At 32.9% G+C, this 27,387-nt stretch overlaps 1 protein-coding gene across 13 annotated transcripts in view; it reads left to right on the plus strand.

Annotated features, from left to right (window-relative positions):
- The window catches only part of shot (dystonin-like protein short stop), an 852,754-nt gene that overhangs the window by 111,063 nt on the left and 714,304 nt on the right, over positions 1 to 27,387 (plus strand). For all 13 annotated transcript variants that reach the window (XM_017608278.1, XM_017607978.1, XM_017608395.1 and 10 more), the window contains 2 exons: positions 5,883 to 5,944; positions 11,822 to 11,911. In XM_017608278.1, the coding sequence (XP_017463767.1) occupies positions 5,883 to 5,944; positions 11,822 to 11,911 (152 nt within the window). The remainder of the gene's footprint in view (positions 1 to 5,882; positions 5,945 to 11,821; positions 11,912 to 27,387) is intronic.

A 27,387-nucleotide genomic window follows, 5' to 3' on the forward strand; every position in this document is an offset into this window, starting at 1 on the left:
TGCAAAATAGCATAGCAAGATAAATGAAACCCTGTGCTAGTCGTTTTGTTGTTGGAATTGCTACATATTTCCCTCATTCCTCTCATCTCGCTCACTTCATTTTTTTTGCTGTCTCTTGTTATTGATACATACTCTCGCTGCTTGCTACCCATGCATGCTACCATTTTATCGTACTCTTCGAAATTTGGAATAGTATTTTTGCATTTCGTACAAGCCGTGCATCGTGTAAGACTTCGAGAACACCCCTATTTTTAAGTTTCAATTGAAGGTTATTTGGTCTGACTTTCAATCAGATGGCCGGGCATGGTCTTGGATCAAAGACCCAAATTAAGCCCATGCGCATCATGTACTGTGAATCACAGTGGTCGGTCAGTAATAGTTTGGGGTTGTATTTCAAAAATTTTGTTTATCCGCTAGCACGGATTATGCGTAAGGAACAGTATCTGTTCATATTTCAACAAAATTTGCAAGATGTAGTCGAAAAAATTTGAGTTTCTGCTGAAAAATCGCCCAAAACACACTGCACATGTTCGCAAAGACTGGATACAAAGGTAAAAATTTGCTAATTTGAAATGACCTCCACAATCGAGAATTTGCGAAATCAACTAAAAGCACAGCTTACTAAGTATCCAAGTCCGTCCAATGGAGTACATGTGCTGAAAGCAAACTAGGAATATATGGGAGGATATACCTCCAAAATTTTTACAGAGATACAAATAAGGTATGGTAAATCGCATCCAGGAACTAAAAAAAGCAAAAGGGTACTGAACATTGTGTTAATAGTTTTTTTTCGTGAAACTTGTTAAAAAGTTCTTAAAAATATATGAGTGCAAAACTGTAACATTTGCATTAATTTACATTTTTGTCTGCTGGTTTTATTATTGTCGTTGGATTGACTTCAAATCATTATGAGAGAGGAGGTGCAGGTGTGCCAATCGGAATATACAACAAAAGTCTGAAAGTCGTTAGAACTTCGGAAATATAACGATGGCTGAAGTAAAAAGTGTTACACCATGTTACAGTTTTGCCCGTCACTGTAGGTACAAAAGAAAAATACTTGTGTGTTAGGCTGCTTCTGCTCTAATGGCCTCAAATGTGGGGAGCCCCATTCTCTAAAAGAAAGATAAGCTCTCTTCCATAATTTTTTTTCGAGAACGGTTTGGATTTCGAAATTTCAGCGAAGGTAAAATACATAGGATACCGAATGCTCCGTTACGCTGGAGAATGGGCAAGTTATCGAGCCGAAGACCACCCTCTTATACCATTCATTATGGAAGGTCAGGCAAGAATTCCTTTTCCAAATATTAAAGAATTTTTAACCGAGCCCGGTGTTGAAATTACCCCTCCCTCTTCTTCTATGTTGCGTACAAATTGCATAGCTGTACCGACTACTAGTAGCTCATTAGAACAAAATATGTATTAATTTTTACTATGGCAGAATATTTAAATTCAAAATTTTAAAGCTGTTTTTCCCGAATTTTTGGTTTTTTGAGTCGTGACAGCATTGAGGTAAATGAGTATTATGTTCATTTACACGACATTCACACTGGATATCAAAAATAATTTCGGAACATTCGCCATAATGTTTGTTGGATAATTTTTTAACAATTTTCAATGTAATTGAAAGAACGAAATTGAGTATGTAAATTTAAAATTTTTTTACTAAAAAAGCTTTTAACACGCCGATTCTTTTTGGTATTCGCGATATTTACTCAGTGTTTGCCAAAGTATCGAGCTCTCGATACTACTCAGTACTCCTGAAAAGTATCTATATTCTGTACTCGGCACTCGTATCGTTCTATTACTAGGCATACCTTATCGCATGATAAAAATATAGTAAGGTAGAACCGCTGAGAGTCACTTTTAAAATTCTTGACATTTCCAAACAATTTAATTTTTAAATTAACTCACAAACTCACACACACATTTTCATTTTCAATCTCAAGCAACAACAATTTCGAACAATTTCAATTTTTTATTTTCACTTTTATATGATTTTAAAATGTTGGCAAGCTTCAAAAAAAAAATCATGGCCGACAAATTGAGAGAACGGTTCTACCTTGCTATGTTTTTATCATGCCTTATCGTCTTGCGCCCTACTGACAAAGTTATAAATGTCCCGTAAAGCCACAAAGTTTTATCTGTCATCAGCTTAAGAACATACCTTTCTCTTTCTAAACTGTAGCTGATAAAAACCCGACTTCGGACGTCCATGATGGAAAAGCTGAACTTTTTGGCTTTTATTCACGCAGTTTCTTTAAGATATAAATAATAACACAGTCACTACTATTGTCCGGCACTGTACATACATACGTATGTATGTACCAGGAATGGAATTTCAAAATGTGCCAAATGGTCTTCAAAAATAGTGCCGAACCCAATATGAAAGTGCCACAAAATTAAATTGTTTAAGGCGTTTTAAGAACAATATATTTTTTGAAATAATATTTTTAAAACACACTGTAGTAATATAATAATTATTAATTAGCTAAATTATTACAGTAATTCACTTTTATGAAGGATTCCTTAGACATATACATAAATTCATAGTAAAATTACACAGAATCCCAAAAATCGTAATTTCAAACTTTGCACAAAAATTATAAAAATTCAGCAGGTTTTCCCAACAACAAACTTTGAATTCAGAATTTTTAAGGAGATTCCAAGTTTTCAATTTCATGCATTTTTTCCATATAAAGCGTGTTCGAAATTTTTTTTAATGGAAAAAAAATATCAAAAATCATTGGAATATTCCAGAAATTTGCACTTTTATTTAATGGACTATAAAACTGCAAACTTAGAATCTTTCTAAAAATGTTGAATTAAAAGTTTGGTACGGAAACTTACTTTTCATACTGCGTATTCACAATAGTGTGCCTCTGTGAAAGAAAGTGCAAAAAATGGCACTATTGTGCCTACTTCTCCATCACTGGTATGTACATACACACATGAAAAATTAAAAAGTTTTTTCTTCATTCAATATCCATCCAATATCCATGGTGTTTTAAGAGTATATAGAAAAACCTAATCGTAATTTTTACCAGTAAGGATAGGTTATGTTTAAAACTTAAAAAAGCTAACATCTGAAGCAGACCCGTGGCCGCTTTTTGCCTTAGTACTCCCAAGGGGGCCCACACCACGGAAACAGCCTAGGAGCTCATAGATCCTAAATTCGGCACAACCTTGTATGAATTCGCCTTGCTGCAGTGCAAGCATATGCACATACTAGGGATGTTTGGAATGTCATATTTTTCACATTCGCGAATGCGAATGTTTGGAATAACATTAAAAAAGCTATAATCAACTTAAATCATCGTTGAACGAGTGCTTAACTTATACAAAGCCAAGTTCAAAAGGAGCATATTACATATATTTCAAAAAAAGTTATTTTTCTGCCTTTTCTCCCATGAGGCGATTTCGTAGAGCCTTGATTTCGTAGAGCCGGCTGCACTGAACAATTGCTCACATGGAACGCTGGCGGGTGGAGCGCTCTAATATTTGCGGACCAGATCTGTCAATTTGTCGTATTTTAGTTTAGTTTTCCTCCAATCGAGAGAATTTTCACCGAGATAAGCTCGTTTTTCTTTAAGATAGGCCTTCAATTGAGCTTTCATTTCACATTTTTTAATGTCTCCAGATTCTACATCCAAGCCTTTGGTTTTGCTGGAGGAATCTAAAATTATTTCTAGGTTGCTTATAAGACTTTTAGCAGAACTTGTTGAAGGCCCATCAATGTTGCTTGATATACTACTTAACCGTTTAGCGCCTGAAGCTAAAAGCCGGTTATTGTCCGCACCCTGGTTAGACAGACTTACTGCCATTTCAACAATCATTTGATGGGAATGCGAATGTGTAAAATGATGCGAATCATTCGCGTAACGAATGCGAATGCAAATATTCGCAACATCCCTCGTACATACATACCAGGGACGGTGATTATGAGTAAAATAATTTAAATTAGCATTTAATGTTTATGATTTTTATTTTGTCAACGGAAATAATTATTATTTGATTTAAATTTCTTCGGCCACGAATGAGTAGTCCACTTGCGAAGTGCGCTATGTAAAATTTTTTCGATGTTTAGTTTTTGGTGGATTACACCAGTATTTAAAATAGTTTCATGTCCACTAAGAACACAGTGCAAAATCTTTTTATATTTTGAAAAAATAGCATCAAATGTTAACTCTTCTTCCAAAAGTCGCTATCATACTTACTTATAAACTTTCAAAAGTATACATCTTCTGATGAACTTAGAAAACTGCTTTGGGTCGTATAGACAGACTATTAATGTTTTCTTATGTCATGTTATGTTATGTTACAATTTTATAAGGCTCTTATTTATCAAAATTTTCAGGTAATATTAAAAAAGATTCAATTTAAATGTTACTTGTTGTCGTAGTCGTTTTTTCAAATTTATGCCTTTCTTTTATAAAATTACATAACGCTGTTTGCAAGTGGTCTTCTCAAATATTGATTATTTTATGATTTTTATTTTTTCGCTCAGAGATAATAATCATTATTGAGTTTAATTTTTCCACTTAAAAATAATGATTACTTAAAAAATTGAAAAGGCCATGCAGACGCAACCTGAAAATTTTGGAACTTATTCCTTTTATTAGGGTGTCGTACCTCTGAAGAGGATACGTGGGAAATCACGCTGGTATAGCTTTTGAGTTTTTGGAATGATCATTATTCTTACGTGAAAAAATAAAACTCAATATTAATTCTAAGATAAAACCAAAGGCGATATCTCCGAGCCAATATAAGTATATTTTATATATTTATTAAGCTTTCGGTGCTAGCATTGCACCCTCATCAGAATTACACTAAAATAGGCAACAATTAGTCAACATACTTATTACAATAACATGTATCAACCATAGAGTACTTACAATATATGTATATAATCGTTATTAAACTCAATTATTAATTATTATTTTTAAATCTTTATTGGTAAAATTAAAAAAATTAAAATAATTGTAAATTACAGTAGGACGTGCGAACACAAATACCTGAATATAGCTAAAATTATTTTACGACGATGATTTTTTTGTTTAAAATTAAAAAAAATAATGATTATTATCCGTCCCTGATACATACTGCTCGAGTTGGAAGAAATCTGAACAGATCTGGCGTTCATTTACGCAAATTTTGTTTATTGGATAGTAGGTATAACAAAGCTTCAAATACAAAGTTTGACATTGAAAGAAAGTATGGAAATTGTGACAACTGTGAAAAAGCAATACGAAATGTTGAACATATATATGCATACTCAGAAAAAGTTGAAAGTATTTTGGGCCTGCCTATACGAAAACTGTTCATATAAAAGATATGTATATTACTTACGGGTTTCACAACCAGGACTGCACATCTATCGAAATACACTCCAGCAGAATTAAGTTTATTTAAATTTTGTCCAACTACACCCACGGATGTGGAAAGGAGTTTTTCGAATTATTCAACAATTTTAAATTACCAGAAAAGGAAATTATCGATTGATAATTTAAAAAATAATGTTATTCTATACTGCAATGACAACGTATGATTTTGATAGTGTTTTTTTTTTCCAAATAACGACGGAAAAATTAGAAAAATTCTATTTTATCCGAATTTCAGCACCATAAAGCTCGATTTGAAAAATAGCAACTAAAATAATGTAAGAAAATAAGTCATTTTATTTATTTAGCTGAATTTTGCTAACTGGGTTTTAGAAGGCTGCACTTCTCAGGAAAAAATAATATTTGCTTGGAAAATGTAACAATTAATTAGTAGGTAATATTTTTGTAGTCTGCATTAAGTATTTACTAATTCTAACAACAATCGTTCTTATGATTTTTAATTGTGGTTTCTTTTTGCTCCTCTTATTCTCTTTGTATTTGCAGATGAGCGAGATGCTATTCAAAAAAAAACATTTACTAAATGGGTAAACAAACATCTCAAAAAGGTATGGAAATAGTCATCGTTGAAGAAACTATAATAATAAGCATATTATTAAACTAAAAAATTGTCCTTTTACCTCCCTTTTATTAGCTCGGGATGTAACTATGTAATATTGACGCGCCTAAAAGATGCAGCGATTTCTATTTTCAAGTTACATACCTGATGACAGTACGAATGGAAATTATAATAGCGAGGTTATAGTTTTTTAAACTATAATTTTTTTGAATTTGGTTAAAATACACCAAAGTAGTCAAAAGTACAATTAAATTTCAGAACAAAAAAAAAAATAACTTAAGGACGAGCACACCTAAAAGTTAAACATTCTAAAAATAGAATTATTTAAAAAAAAAAACAAACAAAACCAACAACACACGATCAAGTGTGAATTGCAGCGGAATGCTGCGCTTGATTGTGTTGGCTTAACAAAAAAAAAGAGCAACAATAATTTACAAGGCGAACTTAGCACAGTGCGTCGATTCGAATCCTACTGAACGAAGTCTGATGTGGAAATGTGGTGATTTCCGAAATAGCTATCACTTCCGCCATTTTTCAAAAAAAAAAATTATAATAATAAAAGTTATTGTTGCTTTTCCACAATAGTTTTTCATTTAAAAATGGCCTAGAGCTCAATAAAATTGTTGAATATAATTGTTATAAGGCCATAGAATAAAAAAAAAACAAATTTCAGAACGAAGCTAATATTTTTCAATATAACACTTGCGCGGATGATTTTGTTCAAACGGTCCACGAAGGCAAGAATTCATAAATTGTTACTCTCTTTCTTTTTTAATTACCAATTGTTTTACAAAATTTTATCTGGAGCGTCAAAAGTGAGTGCGTTTTTTTACCATTTTCAAATGGTTTTCATGATAAAAATTGTTTGTTTGTACTTTTGCATACAGCGTGGCGACGAATAACTGCTCCCCTTTTTTTTTTTGATAAATAAAAGGGTACTTTATAGATTTTGCGAAAAAAGTATTTTATTGTTAATTTTCTACAGATTTTACTTTAGTTGTATTAATTATTTTAATCCTTTTTTACTTTTGCCAGCAGTTTAAAATCTGAGAGAAAAGTTCATTTGGCACGCAAGTCTTTTTCATGTGTATTTTTTCTTATGCTTTGTATAAAAAAATACAAAAGATAAAAAAACTTTATAAGGTTGGTCGAATGAATGGCCGTTCTAGTCACCAGTTCCGAGTCTATTCGATTTATGAGTATGAGGCCTTATGTTGGACAAAACGGGGAGTATAAGGGACTCAAAATGGAGAAAATTTGCCTATGGTTACAGAAGATATGGGATAAATTAACTGACGAAGACCTGCGTGCCAAATGAACTTTTCTCTCAAAGTTTACACAGCTGGAAAATGTAAATAAGGATTCAAATTTAAAAACCAATTAATACAACTAAAGTAAAATCTGTGGAAAATTAACAATAAAATACTATTTTCGCAAAATCTATAAATGACACTTTTATTTCTCAAAAAAACCTGGGTAACAGTTATTCGTCGCCACGCTGTATAAATACTGTATCGGTCATATCTATAGGACGCCATTTCAAGGTGATATTGTCTGCCACTTATTTTTATTTATTTATTTTTGAGAATTTTCAATTAAAATATAGTTCATTCTCGGACAAACCCCACATAAACCCAAGTTTAATAATTTGTAGAAAACTACAAAAAAGTGCAACACACTTTCACCTATATTTCAAACTTATTTCTAGGAAGTGTTAGAATTTTTTTGAGTACACAGTTCTTTAGCCCCTTCAATTTTAGTCTGATAATATGCAAGTTTCAAGTGGCTACGAATTACCGTTAATTTGAATTTTTTTTTGTCGCATTGGCACCCATACAATGAATAAATTCAATTTATTTGTATATGGAAGAAATCCACAACAGCTTTGGTCAAAAAAATTCTAACAAATCAACGGCAACTTTTAGCCACTTGAAACGTGCAGATTTTCAGACTAAAATTAAAAAAAATACTGTGTACTCAAACAAATTTTAACACTTCCGAGAAAGAAGTTTGAAATTAAGGTGAAAAATTGTTGCACTTTTTTGTAGTTTTCTGCAAGTTATTAAACTTGGGTTTATATGGGGTTTGTCCGAGAATACGATATACAAAATTTGGGCCCGGTTGAAGGTGGTATGAAACCTACGCCTTGAGTTATAAGTTTGAAATAACCCAAATATTACATTTTTATTTAAAATTTTGTATAGACTTGAATTATTATTTTAGTTAACAACTTTTCCAAATCACCGATAATAAACCAAATGGTTCTATAAATAATTTATTTAAGACATTTGTAAAGTATATATATTTCCACAGAATTTAATATTTTGATCTAAGTAAATAATAAAACTAGTGAACCCGCATGGCTTCAAAACACCAAAATTTAATTAAATTTTTTAAACAGATGAAACCCTATTCAAAAACCCACCGCTAAAAAGGTTCTAACTTCAAAAAATAAAACCTGTGCAAATCTGTGTAGAATCCCAGTTCTTTAATTTGACTCTCATTTTGGAAATTCGAAATAACGGTGAAGATGTGATGACCTTCAAAAAAAATAGACGGAAACCCTATATTAAAGTATTATCAGCCCAATGTTTTCTTAAAACTCTTTCGTTTGACATTAATATTTCGATGTTTCATTTATGTAGCTGGCGTATAAGTAAAACAAATTCGACTTTTCAAACAAGTGGCAACCCCTTTAAAGGTATTTTCAAACTAAATATTTTTTTTATCGTTTAAAATACAGTCCAGAAATAAAGTCTATTCAAACCCATTTCGTTTGATGCCCATCTTTTGGCAATCCTTTGAACTTATTAAATAATTTGAATTAAATTTGTTCAACAGGTGGCAGCCCTCTACTGGCAACCTGAAAAATCTAAATGTTCGATTTAAAGATTTCTTAACACCCGTTCGTTTGATACCCATATTTAAAAGTTTATGTAACTTATGTATAATTAAACTATGTAAATACGACTATCAAAACAGGCGGCAACCCTCTTAAAAATCATTTTCGATCTAAAATTTCTTTAATTATATTTCGTCTGAAATTGTTATAAATAGTATGATGAATTAAGTGAAAATTAATTTTTTAAACACGTGACAACCCTCCTAAATATAGTTCTGAAATAGAGGATTTTAAACCCATCTCCATTGATAACCATCGTTTAGTAATTCATTTAACTTATTAATTAATTTTATTTTAGCCCTTTAAACTGGGGCAACTCTCAAACACATCAAAAATGTTCTAAATTTTCAAACTAAATATTTCTTGAAACTTTCATTCGGCATCCATTAACGTAGTTAAGACATAAAGCCCTTTCAAAACCATTTCGATTGCTACCCATCTTATACCAATTGATTTAACTTTTTAAATAATTTGTGCTTAATTTCTTAACAGGTGGCAACTCTTTTCGAAAAAGTTAAACCTTATTGAACATGCACACCCTAAGCCCTTTTATTTGAACACCGCATTTAGGAAAATTTAACGAACGGTGTGGATATGTTGGCATTGATTATTAAATAATTTGAATTCAATTGTTTTACAGGTACTAGTTTACACGTCTACCAAGGCCAAGCGCTTTAATTTGACACCCCATTTTTGAAGATCGAGCGAACGGTGCAGATCTTTTGTCCAGCACAAAAAATTACTTCGCGTATTATATACATGGATACCGGTTTTTTCCACCAGATGTGCCGTAATATCGATAATACTATTTTGTATTCATAAGACATATTTTTGTAAATGACAGAAATTTGCGGTTATAATATTTTGTGACTTGTAACACAACACATACTGTTTTATACCATGCTCTGCGGTATTATTCACAACTCTTAGTGCGCTTATAATTCTCTTACCATTCTGAAAATCCTCACCATCTTGCCAAGTTGGATTTTTTTCAAAAATTTCTTACAAATGTTTACAAATTATGATCCTAATACCGAAATCAATTGGAAACAGGTTTTTATACGAGTATGCACGATTTTTTTTAACTCTTGTTTTGCCTGTTTTTGATCACTTTTGTTAAATGAATCTGAGGTGCAGGAAATTTCTAAATATGTCGTAATTGAAGCTCAAACCTTCGTCTAAGAGAACATAACACAGGCCAACAAAGTTTATGTTGACTAAAATATTACAGCCGATCCGTATAGGATTTGTCCCGTAGAGCCCGAATCTGATCATGAAAATTTTTAATTAGCTACAGTTCTGAAGCAACTTGAGTTTAAAGGTGTCTTTCTCATCTTCATTTCCACTGCTAGAGTCAGAGTGCATCGGTATTTTGGGGCCGGCCGCTGGATTTTTCTTTAGGGGGGGTTTATGTAAAGTCATTCGTAACCACCAAGAATATAAGTTTTTTTTTTATTTAGAGTATTCAGCATATTGGATTTAATCGTGGATATAATTTAGTAAAACTCAAAGGAAAGTCACACGCAATTCACCGAGGTATAGATATAAATTCTTTTAATACTGAGCCAACGTTAACATCCAAATTGCGATGAATATTGAGAAAAGCTAGCCCATTAAGTGCTCGTTCTCTGCCCACGCCTGCACATTAGCCTGCGCCTTAGCTGTATGGAGAAACATTTTTGTTAAGCTACAAAGCAAGACCCTAGAAATGTTCCTTTGGTCATAAAAACATGCCCTGCGAAAAATTGTTAAAATCGGACAAGGGAAAGACGTGCCTGGAAAGGCCCTAAAGTTCAGCATTATCACGCAATCTCTCACAAAGTGGTTAAAATTGCCTATAAGTCAGTGGGAAATTTTATATATTTTAATGGCACTTGATGTAGTTTTGCAGCTCTGACGTCTTTCCGTTATCCGATTTAAAAAATTTTTCGCAGGTCACGTTTTTATGACCAAATGAACCTTTCTGGGGTCAGTCTTGCATTGTAGGCCAAAGTTGCAAAATAGGGCCCAGGCTACTGCCCATGCATGATCATTGAATTATTTTGAAAAAACTATAAGTAAAAAGGGGAGCGAAGGGTGTTATAGACCACATAAGGAAAAATTTCTGTAGAAAAAACGGAAACCTCAATTTTTTATGGATAACAACTTTTGGTACGGCAAATGTTACAGCTGTTTTCGATAGATTTATTATTTATGGCTGATTATGACTTCGCAAGTATAAAGTTTCCATCGGCTCCAGATTTTGAAAAAACGAGGTCAAAGTATCAAAAAATCGCGGTTTTTGCAATATGTATTTTAGAAGCTGTGATGTAGTGGTAAGCAGGGCGCGCTTCCACTCCGCAGCGTTCGGGTTCAAGCCCTGGTCAAAGCACCATCGCAAAAAAAAATATAGAAAAAAGGTTTTTCCTTAACAGCGGTCGTCCTTCGGCAGGCAATGGCAAACCACCGATTGTTTGCGATCATAAAAATACAATCGCCGTTCGGAGTCGGCGTAAAACTGTAGGTCCCTCCACTTTGTGTGACAACATCAAGGCGCACACCACAAATCGGAGGAGACGCTCGGCCAAACGCTAACATATGTGTAAGCGCCAATCTATTATTATTATTATTATTATTTTAGAAGCTCTAGCAAAGAAACAAAATTTGAAAGAACCTTCCTGGCTTAAACTAAACCTAGATCTCTCGACTACCATCTCTGAAAAGTGATCTTAAATATTTGAGATCTTAAACTAATTTTTAAACTAAATGATTTTGTTGGCCTGTGTTATCTTACAAAAGTCTTTCAACTATCTTTGCTAAAGTTGCCTTGTTAAGCTATGCCTTAGTGGATTTTTTTTTCTTAGAACTTTATATGGAATCCTAATCTGCTAGCAAGCATGACAAAAAAATTGCACATACAACTCCCACCCTCACATACATAAATATATGCGTAATATTTAAACAAATTGTTTTAATTAATTATAGGCGAAAAGGCAAGTGGACGATCTATTTGAAGATCTGAGAGATGGTCACAATTTACTCACACTTCTGGAAGTGCTATCGAATGAGCATTTGGTAAGTTGAATTAAACCACCTAGTTACTAATGATTTATTGGGCCCAACTATTATAATACACTTAGCAGGGATCACACCATCTGTGCATTTGTACAGATTTGTACATTTTGACAGCTTCAGAGTGGAGTTGCTTGGAAATTTTTGTATTAAGCGGAACTCGTTCTCGATACAAATGGCTGACTTCCAAAATATATGTATGCAATGTATGTGAGACATTCTTTTTCATATCGGACACCAAATTTGGTGCACACTTTCGATTGGCTTAAATTTTTTTTTATGGGTTCTGTAAAAACGAAGGCTACGTCTGTTCTGCCTTCTCGGGATTGGATAGAGAAGCAAAGCGAATGGGTTTGGTGGTGAACGAGGACAAAACGAAGTATCTCCTGTCATCACACAAACAGTGAGAGCATACGCGTCTTGGCACCCACGTCACTGTTGACAGTTACAAGTTTGAAAAAGTAGACGACTTCGTTTATTTGGGAACCAACATTAACTCCAATAATAATGTCAGCCTTGAAATCCAACGGAAAATCACTCTTGCCAACAAGTGCTACTTGGAACTGAGTAGGCAATTGAGAAGTCAAGTCCTCTCTCGTCGTACATAGATCACACTCTATCATGTCACTCATCATGCCTGTGCTGGTGTATGGCGCGGAGGCATGGACAATGAAAACATCTGATGAAGCGGCTATTGGAGTTTTCGAGAGATAGATTCTGCGAAAGATTAACGGATCTTTATTTAACGCTGAGCTGTATGAGCTTTACAACGATATTAACATAGTGCAGCGAATTCAAATTCAGTGGCACTGCTGGCTTGGCCATGTCGTTCGAATGTACAGAAACGCTCCTGCTCTGAAAGTATTCAACGCGGGTCGCGATGCTGGTAACAGAGGAAGAGGAAGTCCTCCTCTGCGTTGGAAAGACCAGGTGGAGTAGGACTTGGCTTCACTTGGCATTTCCAATTGGCGTCAGCACAGAAGAGAAATGACTGGCGTGCTGTTTTGGACTCGACCAAAATCGCTTAGGCGGTTACAGTGCCATTAAAAAAGAAGAAGATACATGAAATAACCTAGTATTTACGTGTTCGGGGATTTTTATTTATTTTTTTTCTTCGCAGATATGATCTGTCAAAGTTCGAATTTTTTCGGATTCGGACTAATCATGTACTTCTTGAAATCATTATATCTCGGGTTCTGCTGATCGTAGAGACTTCATCTTAACGTCATTTTAAAGCTAAGAAACTGGCTTAACATTTCTATATATTTATAAGATGGTCAAGATTGTCCCAAAGCTAACTTAGCTATTAACAGTTGAACTTTTTGAAGTTGATTTGCATAGTGAAGTTGTGAAACAAATATTGGTAACGAAGCTATATTCTGCCGAAATTCGCAATATAATCTGCGTTTTGCTAATCTTAGTTCTGCAATTGCCACGCCCATTTCTAGGGGTTCGCCGCATTAAAGAAAAATCTTGTCATACAAATATTATACCTAGATAGGTATTCTATCGGAATCGTAATAAAATTTTACTTTTTGTAAAAACCCGATGTTTAACACATTGCCAAATATATCTTAACATAAGTTTTTGAAAACAAATTACAAAAAATTGTTGATTCTCACAAAATAAACCATCTCGTCATAAAGAAAAATATTTAAAAAAATAGTTCTTGAAAAACGCTCATTTTTTAACCGCGCTTTTTATAGGACTACGATCGTATAATTTTAAATCCCTAATTTACTGGTCTTCACTATGCAAATCAACTTCAAAAATTTCAACTGTTAATAGCTAAGTTGGCTTTAGGACAATCTTGACCATCTTATTACAGATGTTAAGCCCGTTTCTTAGCTTTGAAATGACGTTAAGATGAAGTCCCTAAGATGAGATATAACGATTTGAAGAAGTACATGATTAGTCAGAATCACGAAAAAGTGCAAACTTTAACAGATTATATCTCCAAAAAAAAAAAAATGAAGAAAAAAAAACTCCTTCAACACGTGTTAGCTTATATTATTTTATTTTATTTTTATTGAACCCACAAAAAAAATTTGAAGCGAATCGGAGGTATGACAATTTTTTTTACCGTCCGACTTAAAAAAGAATGGCTCATGTGCGGTGTGCAAACAAAGCAGATATGCTTGAATATTATACATGTAATGTTTTCACAGTTGAAACTGTATATTTCGGTTTTTTAAACCAGTTTACAGTTGGTTAAATTAAGCTCCTAATTTTCCGATTTGAAGGAGTAGATAACTTAAAGTTTTTCTTTCGGTGTTTTTGTAAGTCTACAATAGCCGTGTTTTTTCTTACACGCATATACATATACGCCTAACGTGTAAAACAAAAAATAAGCACCAACAATTTCCATTTGAAAACAAGTAATTTTGATTTTATCGACAACTATTCATAAGCGCACATAAATACGTGTAAAATAAACATGCCTATTTAAGATAAAAGGGGGTGATGAAGACGACGCGTTTCCTCATGAAATTTTTTTTTTTCATCTGTCATTCGCATTTGAACAAAACAATAAATAAACTAGAAATTCCAGCACTCTCGTGTTTTGAGAACTACAGGTTTCTTTAAAAAATGATTCAAGAGGTAGTAAATTTGAGGTATCGAATGAAATGCTCAAAAAAATTAATAAAGGAATTAACGAAGAATAATTAAACCAGATGTCATTAGAACAAAATGTGATTGAAATATTCCATATTATAGAGTCTATTTTTATTTAGTTAAGTATAAATTAAACGGTTTATGGTATTGCATTTTAAAGAATAGCTTTTTATTATTTATTTGTAAAACTAAATCAATAAACTTTTTTTAAAACTTTTCGGTTTTCATGGTTCAGTTTTTTGTTAGAAAATACAGGGTTTTCCCCGGAAAGTTATAGTTTTTTGCAAACAAAATCTGGAAACACTGAATACAAGGCGAAATATGCAAAGTAAATTCTTACGTTGTGGAACACTTCTTAGGTACGCTGACATTTTGACATTTTCGCACTCTTATTCTCTCACGCGCCAACATGTTGATTGTCGAGGGTTCACTTTGTCTTGACTCTCTCACATGGAAATCATCAACTTTTAGTGATACCGTTCTTAATTGACTGATGCGCTGCCACTATCATCTTAGACTATGTTCAAACAGGCACCTATTTGGCAATTAAGAACCTTTTCACCAATTTAGGCCTTAATTGTTACCCAATTTATCATACAAAAATTCAAATTATTAATTGCCAATTAATAACACTGTACAGCACTCGGCTGGGTATTGGACCAAACCCACTTTTTTTCAGAGACTGAGTCATAAGTAAAAAAAAGTAATTTGTCCGTTTTTCGAAGTTAGCCTTCGAAATCGAGATATGGGTCTTCGAAGTTCGAAATTGGACCTTTGGTAAACAATTATTTTTAATTATTGCACGTAAAAAGCAAAAAAAGTAAAAACACAGACGTGGTCCGCCTTCTTCTCTTATTTATATGGTATATAACTTTTTTTGTGAAAACTTATATTACAGGTGCTATAACGGGTCAAAGGTCAGATCTTCGAAAAATTAAAAACACAATATTGCAGAAAATTTTGAACTGATTTTAAAAAATTCATATCGTTATAAAGGTGATTTAACCCCCGAAAGGATATATATATATATATATGCATATTTGTATACTTTGTAAAATCAGTTGAAAATTGTTTGAAATATAAGGAATTTAATTTTCCGAAGCACCTGTAATATAAGCACCTGTAATATAAGCTTGCACAAAAAAAGTTATATGCCATTTGAATAAGAGCAAAAGGAGAACTTCGTCTATATTTTTATGTTTTTAGTTATTTATATGCAATAATTAAATATAATTTTTTACCAAAGGTCCTATTTCGAACTTCGAAGGCCCACATCTCGATTTCGGAGGCTAACTTCGAAAAACTTTTTTTACTTATGACTCAGTCTCTTCAAATAAGTTGGTTTGGTCCAATACCTAGAAAAAAGTTGATTTTGCCGTAGTGTTATTGCATGTAAAAAGCAAAAAAAGTAAAAATACAGACGTGGTCCACCTTTTTCTCTCATTTATATGGCATACAAGTTTTTTTTTGCGGAAACTTATATTACAGGTGCTATAACGGGTCAAAGGTGAGATCTTCGAAAAATTAAACATTTAATATTTCAGAAAATTTTGAACTGATTTTTAAAAGATTCATATCGTTGTAAAGGTGATCTAACCTTCTTTCTTGTGATATGCATGTTTGTATACTTCGTATACAAAAATTCGAGAAAAAACACATTTAAAGGAAAAAATAACTTTTTTTGTATACCAAAAAATTACTAACCGATTTAAAAAAAATTGGTATCGTTGTAAAGGCGATTAAACTCCCTTTCTTCTGATATGCATATTTATATAGCTCGTCAATAAAAATTTGAGAAAAAACTCTTAAAAGGAAAAAATAACTTTTTTTATCAAAAAATATTTTAAACAGAAAAATCACTCGCCGATTTTTTAAAAATTAGCATTGTTGTTAAGGCGATTAAACCCCCTTTTGTATAATATGCATATTTGTATACTTCGTAAATAAAATTGGAGAAAAAACACTTAAAAGAAAAATTACAAATTTGTTCTTATAAAAAAAGTTTACAAAAAAATTACTAATTAGTAATACAATCGAATACCGTATTTGAATAAAACAAATAATTAGTAGTGTTTTAAGTGTTAATTCGTTCCTATTCACCCACAGCCCTGTTAAAAATAAAGCAAAAGTATATGTAACAGAAGTCTAAGGCATATAAAAATATAAAAACACCATGGTTTTTGATTTTTTACATCACAGGTTATATATAAAAATTAAAGATGATTTTCTGTTTTATTTAATTAAAGTATTCAATTGTATTACTAATTAGTAATTTTTTTGTTTAAAATATTTTTTATAAGAAAAACTGGTATTTTTTCCTTTTAAGTGTTCTTCTCAAATTTTTATATACAAAGTATACAAATATGCCTATCAGAAAAAAGGGGGTTTAATCGCCTTTGCAACGATATCAACTGTTTAAAAATCGATTGGCGAAATTTTTTAAAATATTTTGTTTTATAAAAAAAAAGTAATTTTTTCCATTAAATGTGATTTTTCTCAAATTTTTATATAGGAAGTATACAAATATTAATTTCAGAAGAAAGGTTAGTATTTTTTTGTTTAAACTATTTTGTTTTATAAAAAAATCGTGTTTTTTCATTTAAATTTGTGTTTTCTTTTAATTTTTATATATGAAGTATACAAATATGCATGTCAGAAGAAAGGGAGTTTAGTCACCTTTACAACGCTACCAACCTTTTAAAAGTCGGTTAATAATATTTTTGTTTTAAATATTTTTTTTTATAAAAAAAGTTATTTTTTTAAATGTGTTTTTTCACAAATTTTTATATACGAAGTATACAAATATGCATATCACAAGAAAGGCGATTTAACGTCTTTACAACGATCTCAGTTCTTTAAAAATCGGTGGGTTTTTTTGTTTAAAATATTTTTTTTTTTTATAAAAAACGGTGTTTTTCATTTAAAAGTGTTTTTTAAAAATCAGTTCAAAATTGTTTGAAATATAAGGAATTTAGTTTTTCGAAGGCCTGAACTTTGACCCCTTATAGCACTTGTAATATAAGTTTGCACACAAAAAGTTATATACCATTTAAATAAAAGCAAAAGGAGAACTACGCCTATATTTTTATGTTTTTAGTTATTTATATGCAATAATTAAATATAATTTTTTACCAAAGGTCCTATTTCGAACTTGGAGGGCCCATCTCTCGATTTCGGAGGTTAACTTCGAAAAACGGAGAAATTACTTTTTTTTACCTATGAGTCAGTCTCTTAAAAAAAATTGGTTTGGTCCAATACCCAGAAAAAAAGTTGATTTTGCCGTACAGTGTACTTAATTGATATTCTATCAGGGATGGAAAATTGAATTAAATATAAAATTGTACCTAATTTACGGAAAACTTTACCTAAAAGTAGATAGATGTGCCTAAAATGTAAATATGTATTTCTATATAAAGCAAAATAGCAGGATAACAATTCCCATCCACGTCTCATTAAAGAAATTTTTGGCTTGAAAAGAATCTCTTCGAACAGCGCGAGGAAAAACTATGTTGTAGAAAAGGTGAATCACTTTCCTCCCATTTGTTTGATCTGACGTTTTAAAAAGAAATATTTTCCGTCTATCTGGCGAAATCAACTACAGTTGTGTTACTTTGACCCTTCTGTATCATTTGTATGCCTCTTCACAAAGGAGGGAAGCTATTAGACCAGTTGCCAGCACCAGAAAATGCATTGAAATGTCAGTCAAAATAAGAACTAATTTCCTGAGAAGCTATTTAGCTACGTTCCAAATGTACCTAAAATTGTGTGTTTGTACCGAATGTACTTTCAAACTAAATATAGGTACGATTGTACCAACTTTCCATCACTGTAGTAAATCCAGCAGCTGATTTCGTATCGCTAATTGGGCAGCTGACGTGTGTGTGAACACTAAACTCAATGCCGCAATTTAAAGCTGAATTGTCTCAGCTAATTGGCCTGTTTGAACATAGTCTTAGTACACAATAGCTCTGTTTTCGTATTTACCGGTAAGAAACTATGCAGTATCTTGCCAGTAACCAAATTTCGGAGAGTAAGCCAACATTTACTCCCAATGAAAGAAACATGCAAGAAAGTAAGAAAATGCAAAACCAGCAAGAAGTTGCAAGTTCTATTAACAGCTAATTAATTTGTTATTTTCCGGAGCAATTTTCTAAGAAAAATTAAATTTCCTATCTTATTATACATACATATAAATAGGTTTATTGTGTCAATTGCAACTATAAAACCCCACGAATAAATCTTTTGTTAGTTTTAATTGCACTAAGCATATGCCATCAGCTGTTTTTTTTTTACTGGCAAATAGTTACTAGTAACAATTTATCCAGTAAACTTGTTATGTTAACCATGCGTTAATAGGGTTGAAATAGAAAAACATGCATTGACATTTTTTGCCTTGCCCTACTAATCACCTTTCACCGCACGTCAACACAAGGTATGTGTGTACTTATGTTCACTCTCAATACCAGTCACAACACTGAAGAGTTGAATACCTTTTAGCACGGTGGTCTTGAACCAGTCTTAAGTTTTATAAAAGTGTGCCTAAAATCGGCTTTCACAGCCTTTTTCTACATCATTTGTAGGTTCAAAATCCATCGAGATCAAAGTCGAAGCTGATCCTTTTTACCTTCCTTTTATTAGCTCCGGATGTAACTACAGTATCGGTCATATCTATAGCACGCCATTTCCAAGTGATATTGTGTGCCACTTATGTTTATTTATTTGTTTTTAAGAATTTTCAATTAAAATACAGTTCTTTCTCTAACAAACCCCATATAAACCCAAGTTTAACAATTTGTAGAGAACTTCAAAAAAGTGCAACAAATTTTCATCTAAGTTTCAAACTTTTTTCTCGGAAGTGTTAGAATTTTTTCGAGTACACAGTTTTTTAGCCACTGCAATTTTAGTCCGATAATGTGCAAATTTCAATTGGCTACGAATAACCGTTAATTTTTTAGAATTTTTTTTTGTCGCATTGGCTTCCATATAATGAATAAACTCAATTTATTTGTATATGGATGAAAATCGCAACGCCTTTGGAGAAAAAAATTCTAAAAAATCAACGGTAACTTTCAGTACCTTGAAACTTGCACATTATCAGACTAAAATTGATTGGGCTATAAAACTGTGTAATCAGAAAAATTTAAACACTTCTGAAAAAAAAAAGTTTGAAATTTAGGTGAAAATTTTTTGCACTTTTTTGAAGTTTTCTACAAATTGTTAAACTTGGGTTTATATGGGGTTTGTTAGAGAAAGAATTGTATTTTAATTGAAAATTCTCAAAAATAAATAAATAAACATAAGTTGCACACAATATCACTTTGAAATGGCGTGCTATAGATATGACCGATACTGTATGTAATATTGATGCGCCTAAAAGATGCAGCAATTTCTATTCTCAAGTTACATACCTAATGTGACCAACCGTACTTCTTTCGGAAGTACAGTACTTCTTTTTTCGCCCTTGTACTTCGTACTTCGAAGTACAGTCAAATGTACTTCTTTACGATATTTTGTACTTCTGGAGGGAGATTCTGTAACCAGTTAGCGACAATTTTAGGATCGCTACCGCACTTTTTTATGCATGATATAAATGTTTTTGCGTCAAAAAATGCAATAGCGATTCGAAAATAGTCGCTAACTGGTTACAGAATCTCCCCTCCGGTCCTGTTCTTCTTTCTTCTGAACATTCGTCACAAAGCCTGGGCGATAAATTCGTTTAAACCATCAAAGTCACCGGGGACCGATGGCATCATATCTGCGCAGCTGCAAAGGGCTCTGAAGGTGTCGTGCAATTGGTTGGATCCATGCATGAGGACCGGGTACATCCCCAAGGCTTGGAGGGTAGTCAGTGTTGCGTTCATCCCAAAGGCCGGGATTTTAGGCCTATCAGTCACTGTCTTTCAAGAGCTCAATATGCTTATTGCAAGAAAAGGTCGGTGAATACCGCCCTGCACACTCCGCCTCTTCGATATCAAGGGGGCCTTCAACAATGTCACTCCAGAGGCAATAGTCAAGTATACTTGGGTTACCAAATCTCATTTTTGGCACAACGGCGATTTAGGCGGTTTTGCAAAAACATCGACGACATAACATATATATTTGAATTAGACGCAACCATAGGGCTTATAGCATTAAAAATTGTTTTGTTTGTTGACCCTTCACTAGACCAAACCTTCATAAAGTAGGTTCCGGGGAACCGAAGGGATTCGTAGAAAAGTCCCAGGGCTGCGTGAAGTCATTCGTTTTTGGCAGTTTAATAATTCAACAGATACATATGTAAGTACAATTCGCGGACCATCGCTTAAAATTCGGCATGAATAAGCATGGTGGTCGGCAGTCGATTTGAGTTGCACACGCAAAGAAAAGTTCCATATACAGAATGACCGAGGCGCAATTATCCTTTTTCGAGTATATGTAGTCGTAGTTGGTATCATTGCCGTATTGAGTGTCATTGCGTTGCGCTTGTCAGCTTGTTTTGAACCGACTTCCAAAAAAGGAGGAGGTTATCAGTTCGTCGGAATATTTGTTATTATACCCGAGCGCACTTGTGCACAAGGGTATTATAACTTTGTTCACATAACGGTTGTTTGTAACAGGCAAAACGAATCGAGATAGATATAGACAAATGTATACATAAATGATCAGAATGAAAAGAGAAATCGATTAAGCGGTGACTGTCTGTCCGTCCGTCCGTCTGTGCACACGATAACTCGAGTAAAAATTGAGATATCTTAACGAAACTTCGTACATGCACTTCTATTGGGCGTGGGACGGATGGTATTGAAAATGGGCGAAATCGGACAATAACCACGCCTCCCTCCCATATAACGGTAATTTTCAGAAATACGAAAACTGCGATATTTTAGTAACTACTGAAGTCAATTCACTCAAAATTGACATTTAGCATAACTTTTAGACGAGAAATAAGAATATTAAAAATTTTTGAAAAATGGGCGTAGCCACGCCCACTTATAGTTACATGTGTATATTTTGGAAACCGCCGCACCAATTTCTTCCAAACTTGGCACAGTTGTTGGCCATTGTACAGGATACCAAATGGCCGAAAATTTTTAAAATCGGACAATAACCACGCCCACATCCCATATAACGGTAATTTCGAGAAATACGAAATCCTCGATAAATCAGTAAATATTAAAGCTAATTTATTCACGATTGACGGTTGCAATAATTCTTTATCAGGAAATATGCTTATGATAAAATTTTGGAAGATGGGCGTGGCACCGCCCACTTATGATTACATTTATGTATATCGGTAACAGTTCTAGCAATTTTTACCAAACTCGGTATGATTATTGTGCTTGCCACATAAAAGCAAACCGTTGAAAATTATTGAAATCGGACTAAAATTACGGCCGCTTTTCATATAACGGTAACTTTCAGAAATGCGGTAGCTTTCGGAAAGGTGAAAAACATATATTTAATACTTGCGCCGGGTATTTAATGTTCGGCTCCGCGCGAACTTAGACTTTCTTACTTGTTTTTATTTTATTTTTTTTTTTATGTATGTTACCGCATATTTTTGGACCACGTCAACCGATTTCGATAATCCCTTTTTGCAACGGAAAGGTAGTGTCTCAGAGGTGGTCCCATACTAATTTGGTTTAGATCCGATCATTGAATCATGAAATATATAGATATATATATATATTTTTTTAAGTCGGTTTTGCTGAAAATTACTTGTTTTTCTTACTTGTATGTGTTGTTGGCCGCTGAAGCCTAAAGGTTAGAGGTGCGTTCTTGCACTCCGAATAACCTGGGTTCGAACCCTTGTCAAAGCAATGTCGCAAAAAGTATAGAAAGAAGGCTTTTTTAACAGCGGTCGCCCCTCGGCAGGCAATTGCAAACCTCCGAGTGTATTTCTGCCATGAAAAAGCTTCTCATAAAATCCATTTGCCTTTCAAAGGCGACGTAAAACTGTAGGTCCCTCCATTTTGATAGCAACATCAAGACGCATACCACAAATTGGAGAAATTTGGCCAAACACTTAGCGCGTAGGCGTCAAAATATTATCATTATTATTTTTGGAGTATCCAGTTTATTAGATTTTTGAAAAGATCAGTGAAGTTACTACATTTTTTCAGGGAATATCGACAACCGTATATTTGGTGAGAGACAAATTACAAAGGTTTCCAAAAAAAAGTGTATGCATATTAAACCAAACCTATATATCCCTGTTATTCGACATGCTGAATGCGAATCCGAGGTCCGTTAGCCACCATCACGTCAGGTTCATGGTCATTTGAAGGTCCGGTAGGGAAAAATTCATTCAATAAACCTAAAAATTCAATAATAGTTTAATATGCAAACACTGTTTTTTTGTAAACATGTGTTATCATCCTTTAAAAGAAAATTAAATTTCTAGATTACCTGCGTGGAAAAAAGCATTGAATTACCAAATTAAATGTGAAATGTCATTACTGGGCGCTTGGTAAATCTCCTGAAATCTTTGTCAGATTATTTTACGAAGCATTCATAGATCTTCACAGTTCTTCGACATTAAAACACATATTTCATTCTGTGTCTCTGAATGAGTTTTGGGTTAGTGTTAGGAGTGAATACCATAAAGTAGCAAAAAAGCCTATCTTACCTTTTCTTTCTTCTTTCACAACGTATCGGTATGAAACATTGTTTTCAGCTTACAATTATACAAAAAACAAATTGAGGTCGAAATTGGATGCGACCCTAGAAATGTGCATACAGCTTTTAGACATAATACCGAACTATAAAGCAATAATTAATAAAACAGTTAAACATTTTCATTCTTCACATTAAAAGTTATAATTGTGAATATGTATATATATGTACATTTTTAGTAAAACTTTTCATTCATATTTAAATGGCAGTGCTTTTGATGTTTAGTAATTTGATGTGGGGCCCCATAAAATGAAAGGTGTTTAGTGAGGGTTCCATTATACTAAAAGTTTGGGAACAGCTGCACTAGACAAGCACATTAATGAATTGGATATGGCTTTACAGAGCATTAAAAACGTTTCCAAAACATTAAAAATTCGGTGATAGGTAACAAGATCAACGGTAATAAGGTCAATTGACTTTATTTCCCACTTCGGTGCGAAATAGATGATAGATGAACACACACACAACTTTGAACTACCACCAATTGGTTTTATTAAAAATTTTAAAATTACGAATATAGTAAAAAAACGATGCGAAAAACCAAACGCAAAACGCAGCTGGAATACGAGAAATATTTGAAGAAAGAGTGTAAAAATGATCCAGAACTTGCAAAACATTGTTCGTTCCCACAAAAACCACAAAAATAAAGCAAACACTATTAAATTGAAGAAACAGTCCATGCCCAAAAACCACGGAAGAACACTGAAAGAGTTCTGTGTTTTAAATTAGCATATTTTAAACAAGTTCGGAATGTCTAAGGAGGAAAAGAAACCAACCTTTCTATAAGGAAATAATTATAGAACAGGAATTTTCATACACTGTATTCATGTCTCCGCCAGCAGTTTGTTACGACATCATTTAAAAGCAGCTAAGGAAAACCACGACACTATTTATTAGATGGCACATTCAAGCCAATGTGGGTGGTGCGGCGTAGCGTGACGTGGCGCCGGTCGTGCGGGGTCGGGTACGCGGGGCGCGGTCCGCCGCGAAGCTAAGCACACCAGTGTGGGAAGTAAAGTCAACTGACCTTATTTCCGTTGATCTTATTACCTGTCACCAAAAATTCTTTTTATTCTTGCCCATGTTAGAGAAGGTTTGAAGTATATAGATGACTAGTGAACCTGCATGGCGCCAAAGCGCCAACATTTAATTAAATTTTTTAAACAGGTGAAACCCTATTCAAAAACCTCTAAAACTATTCCTAATGATTAATCTAACCATTTCTGAGTGATGAGGGGTCTCGCATGGCGTCGGTTTTCATGTAACTTTAAAAAATAAAACCTGTGTACATCTATGTAGAATCCCAGTTCTTTAATTTGACTTCTCATTTTGGAAATTCGAAATAACGTTGCGGATGTGATGACCTTCAAAAAAAAAAAAAAAAACATGGCAATTATAATTAAAAATATTATCAGCCTATAGTTTTCTTAAAACTCTTTCGTTTGACACTAATATTTCGATAATTCATTTATGTATCTTTCGTATAAGTAAAACAAATTCGACTTTTCAAACAGGTGGCAACCTCTAAAGGTATTTTCAAACTAAAATCTTTCGCCTGGCATTTTTATACATATTTCAATTAACTGATGAATTAAGTTGAATTTAGTATTTTTACGCACATGGCAACTCTCGTAAATAATGTTTAGAAATAAACTATTTTCGAACCCATTTCGATTGATACCCATATTTGACCATCCATTTAACTTATTAAATAATTTGAGCTTAATTTTTTCAACAAAAAAAAAAAACCAATGTTCAATTTAAAGATTTCTTAACACTCGTTCTTTTGATAACCCTATTTTAAAATTTCATGTAACTTAGGTATAATTAAACGAAATACCACTTTCAAAACATGCGGCAACCCTCTTAAAAATTATTTTCGAACTAAAAGTTCTTTAAATATTTTTCGCCTGACATTGTTATAAATATTTCAAGTAACTGATGAATTAAGTGGATATTCATTTTTTAAACTNTGGGTGGTGCGGCGTAGCGTGACGTGGCGCCGGTCGTGCGGGGTCGGGTACGCGGGGCGCGGTCCGCCGCGAAGCTAAGCACACCAGTGTGGGAAGTAAAGTCAACTGACCTTATTTCCGTTGATCTTATTACCTGTCACCAAAAATTCTTTTTATTCTTGCCCATGTTAGAGAAGGTTTGAAGTATATAGATGACTAGTGAACCTGCATGGCGCCAAAGCGCCAACATTTAATTAAATTTTTTAAACAGGTGAAACCCTATTCAAAAACCTCTAAAACTATTCCTAATGATTAATCTAACCATTTCTGAGTGATGAGGGGTCTCGCATGGCGTCGGTTTTCATGTAACTTTAAAAAATAAAACCTGTGTACATCTATGTAGAATCCCAGTTCTTTAATTTGACTTCTCATTTTGGAAATTCGAAATAACGTTGCGGATGTGATGACCTTCAAAAAAAAAAAAAAAAACATGGCAATTATAATTAAAAATATTATCAGCCTATAGTTTTCTTAAAACTCTTTCGTTTGACACTAATATTTCGATAATTCATTTATGTATCTTTCGTATAAGTAAAACAAATTCGACTTTTCAAACAGGTGGCAACCTCTAAAGGTATTTTCAAACTAAAATCTTTCGCCTGGCATTTTTATACATATTTCAATTAACTGATGAATTAAGTTGAATTTAGTATTTTTACGCACATGGCAACTCTCGTAAATAATGTTTAGAAATAAACTATTTTCGAACCCATTTCGATTGATACCCATATTTGACCATCCATTTAACTTATTAAATAATTTGAGCTTAATTTTTTCAACAAAAAAAAAAAACCAATGTTCAATTTAAAGATTTCTTAACACTCGTTCTTTTGATAACCCTATTTTAAAATTTCATGTAACTTAGGTATAATTAAACGAAATACCACTTTCAAAACATGCGGCAACCCTCTTAAAAATTATTTTCGAACTAAAAGTTCTTTAAATATTTTTCGCCTGACATTGTTATAAATATTTCAAGTAACTGATGAATTAAGTGGATATTCATTTTTTAAACTCGTGGCAACCCTCCTAAATATAGTTCTTAAATAAAGGATTTTAAACCCATTTCCATTGATTACCATCTGTTAGTAATTCATTTATCTTATTAAATAATTTTAGTTTAGCCCTTTAAGCTGGACAACCCTCAAGCACATCAAAAAANCCAACATTTAATTAAATTTTTTAAACAGGTGAAACCCTATTCAAAAACCTCTAAAACTATTCCTAATGATTAATCTAACCATTTCTGAGTGATGAGGGGTCTCGCATGGCGTCGGTTTTCATGTAACTTTAAAAAATAAAACCTGTGTACATCTATGTAGAATCCCAGTTCTTTAATTTGACTTCTCATTTTGGAAATTCGAAATAACGTTGCGGATGTGATGACCTTCAAAAAAAAAAAAAAAAACATGGCAATTATAATTAAAAATATTATCAGCCTATAGTTTTCTTAAAACTCTTTCGTTTGACACTAATATTTCGATAATTCATTTATGTATCTTTCGTATAAGTAAAACAAATTCGACTTTTCAAACAGGTGGCAACCTCTAAAGGTATTTTCAAACTAAAATCTTTCGCCTGGCATTTTTATACATATTTCAATTAACTGATGAATTAAGTTGAATTTAGTATTTTTACGCACATGGCAACTCTCGTAAATAATGTTTAGAAATAAACTATTTTCGAACCCATTTCGATTGATACCCATATTTGACCATCCATTTAACTTATTAAATAATTTGAGCTTAATTTTTTCAACAAAAAAAAAAAACCAATGTTCAATTTAAAGATTTCTTAACACTCGTTCTTTTGATAACCCTATTTTAAAATTTCATGTAACTTAGGTATAATTAAACGAAATACCACTTTCAAAACATGCGGCAACCCTCTTAAAAATTATTTTCGAACTAAAAGTTCTTTAAATATTTTTCGCCTGACATTGTTATAAATATTTCAAGTAACTGATGAATTAAGTGGATATTCATTTTTTAAACTCGTGGCAACCCTCCTAAATATAGTTCTTAAATAAAGGATTTTAAACCCATTTCCATTGATTACCATCTGTTAGTAATTCATTTATCTTATTAAATAATTTTAGTTTAGCCCTTTAAGCTGGACAACCCTCAAGCACATCAAAAAAGTTCTAAATTGTGAAACTAAGTATTTCTTGAAGCTCTTTCATTTGACATCCATCGT

The sequence above is a fragment of the Rhagoletis zephyria genome, unplaced genomic scaffold (genome assembly GCF_001687245.7).
Source record: "Rhagoletis zephyria isolate East Lansing unplaced genomic scaffold, Rhagoletis_zephyria_1.1 Rzeph_scaffold_00007, whole genome shotgun sequence".
NCBI classification, from domain to species: Eukaryota; Metazoa; Arthropoda; class Insecta; order Diptera; family Tephritidae; genus Rhagoletis; species Rhagoletis zephyria.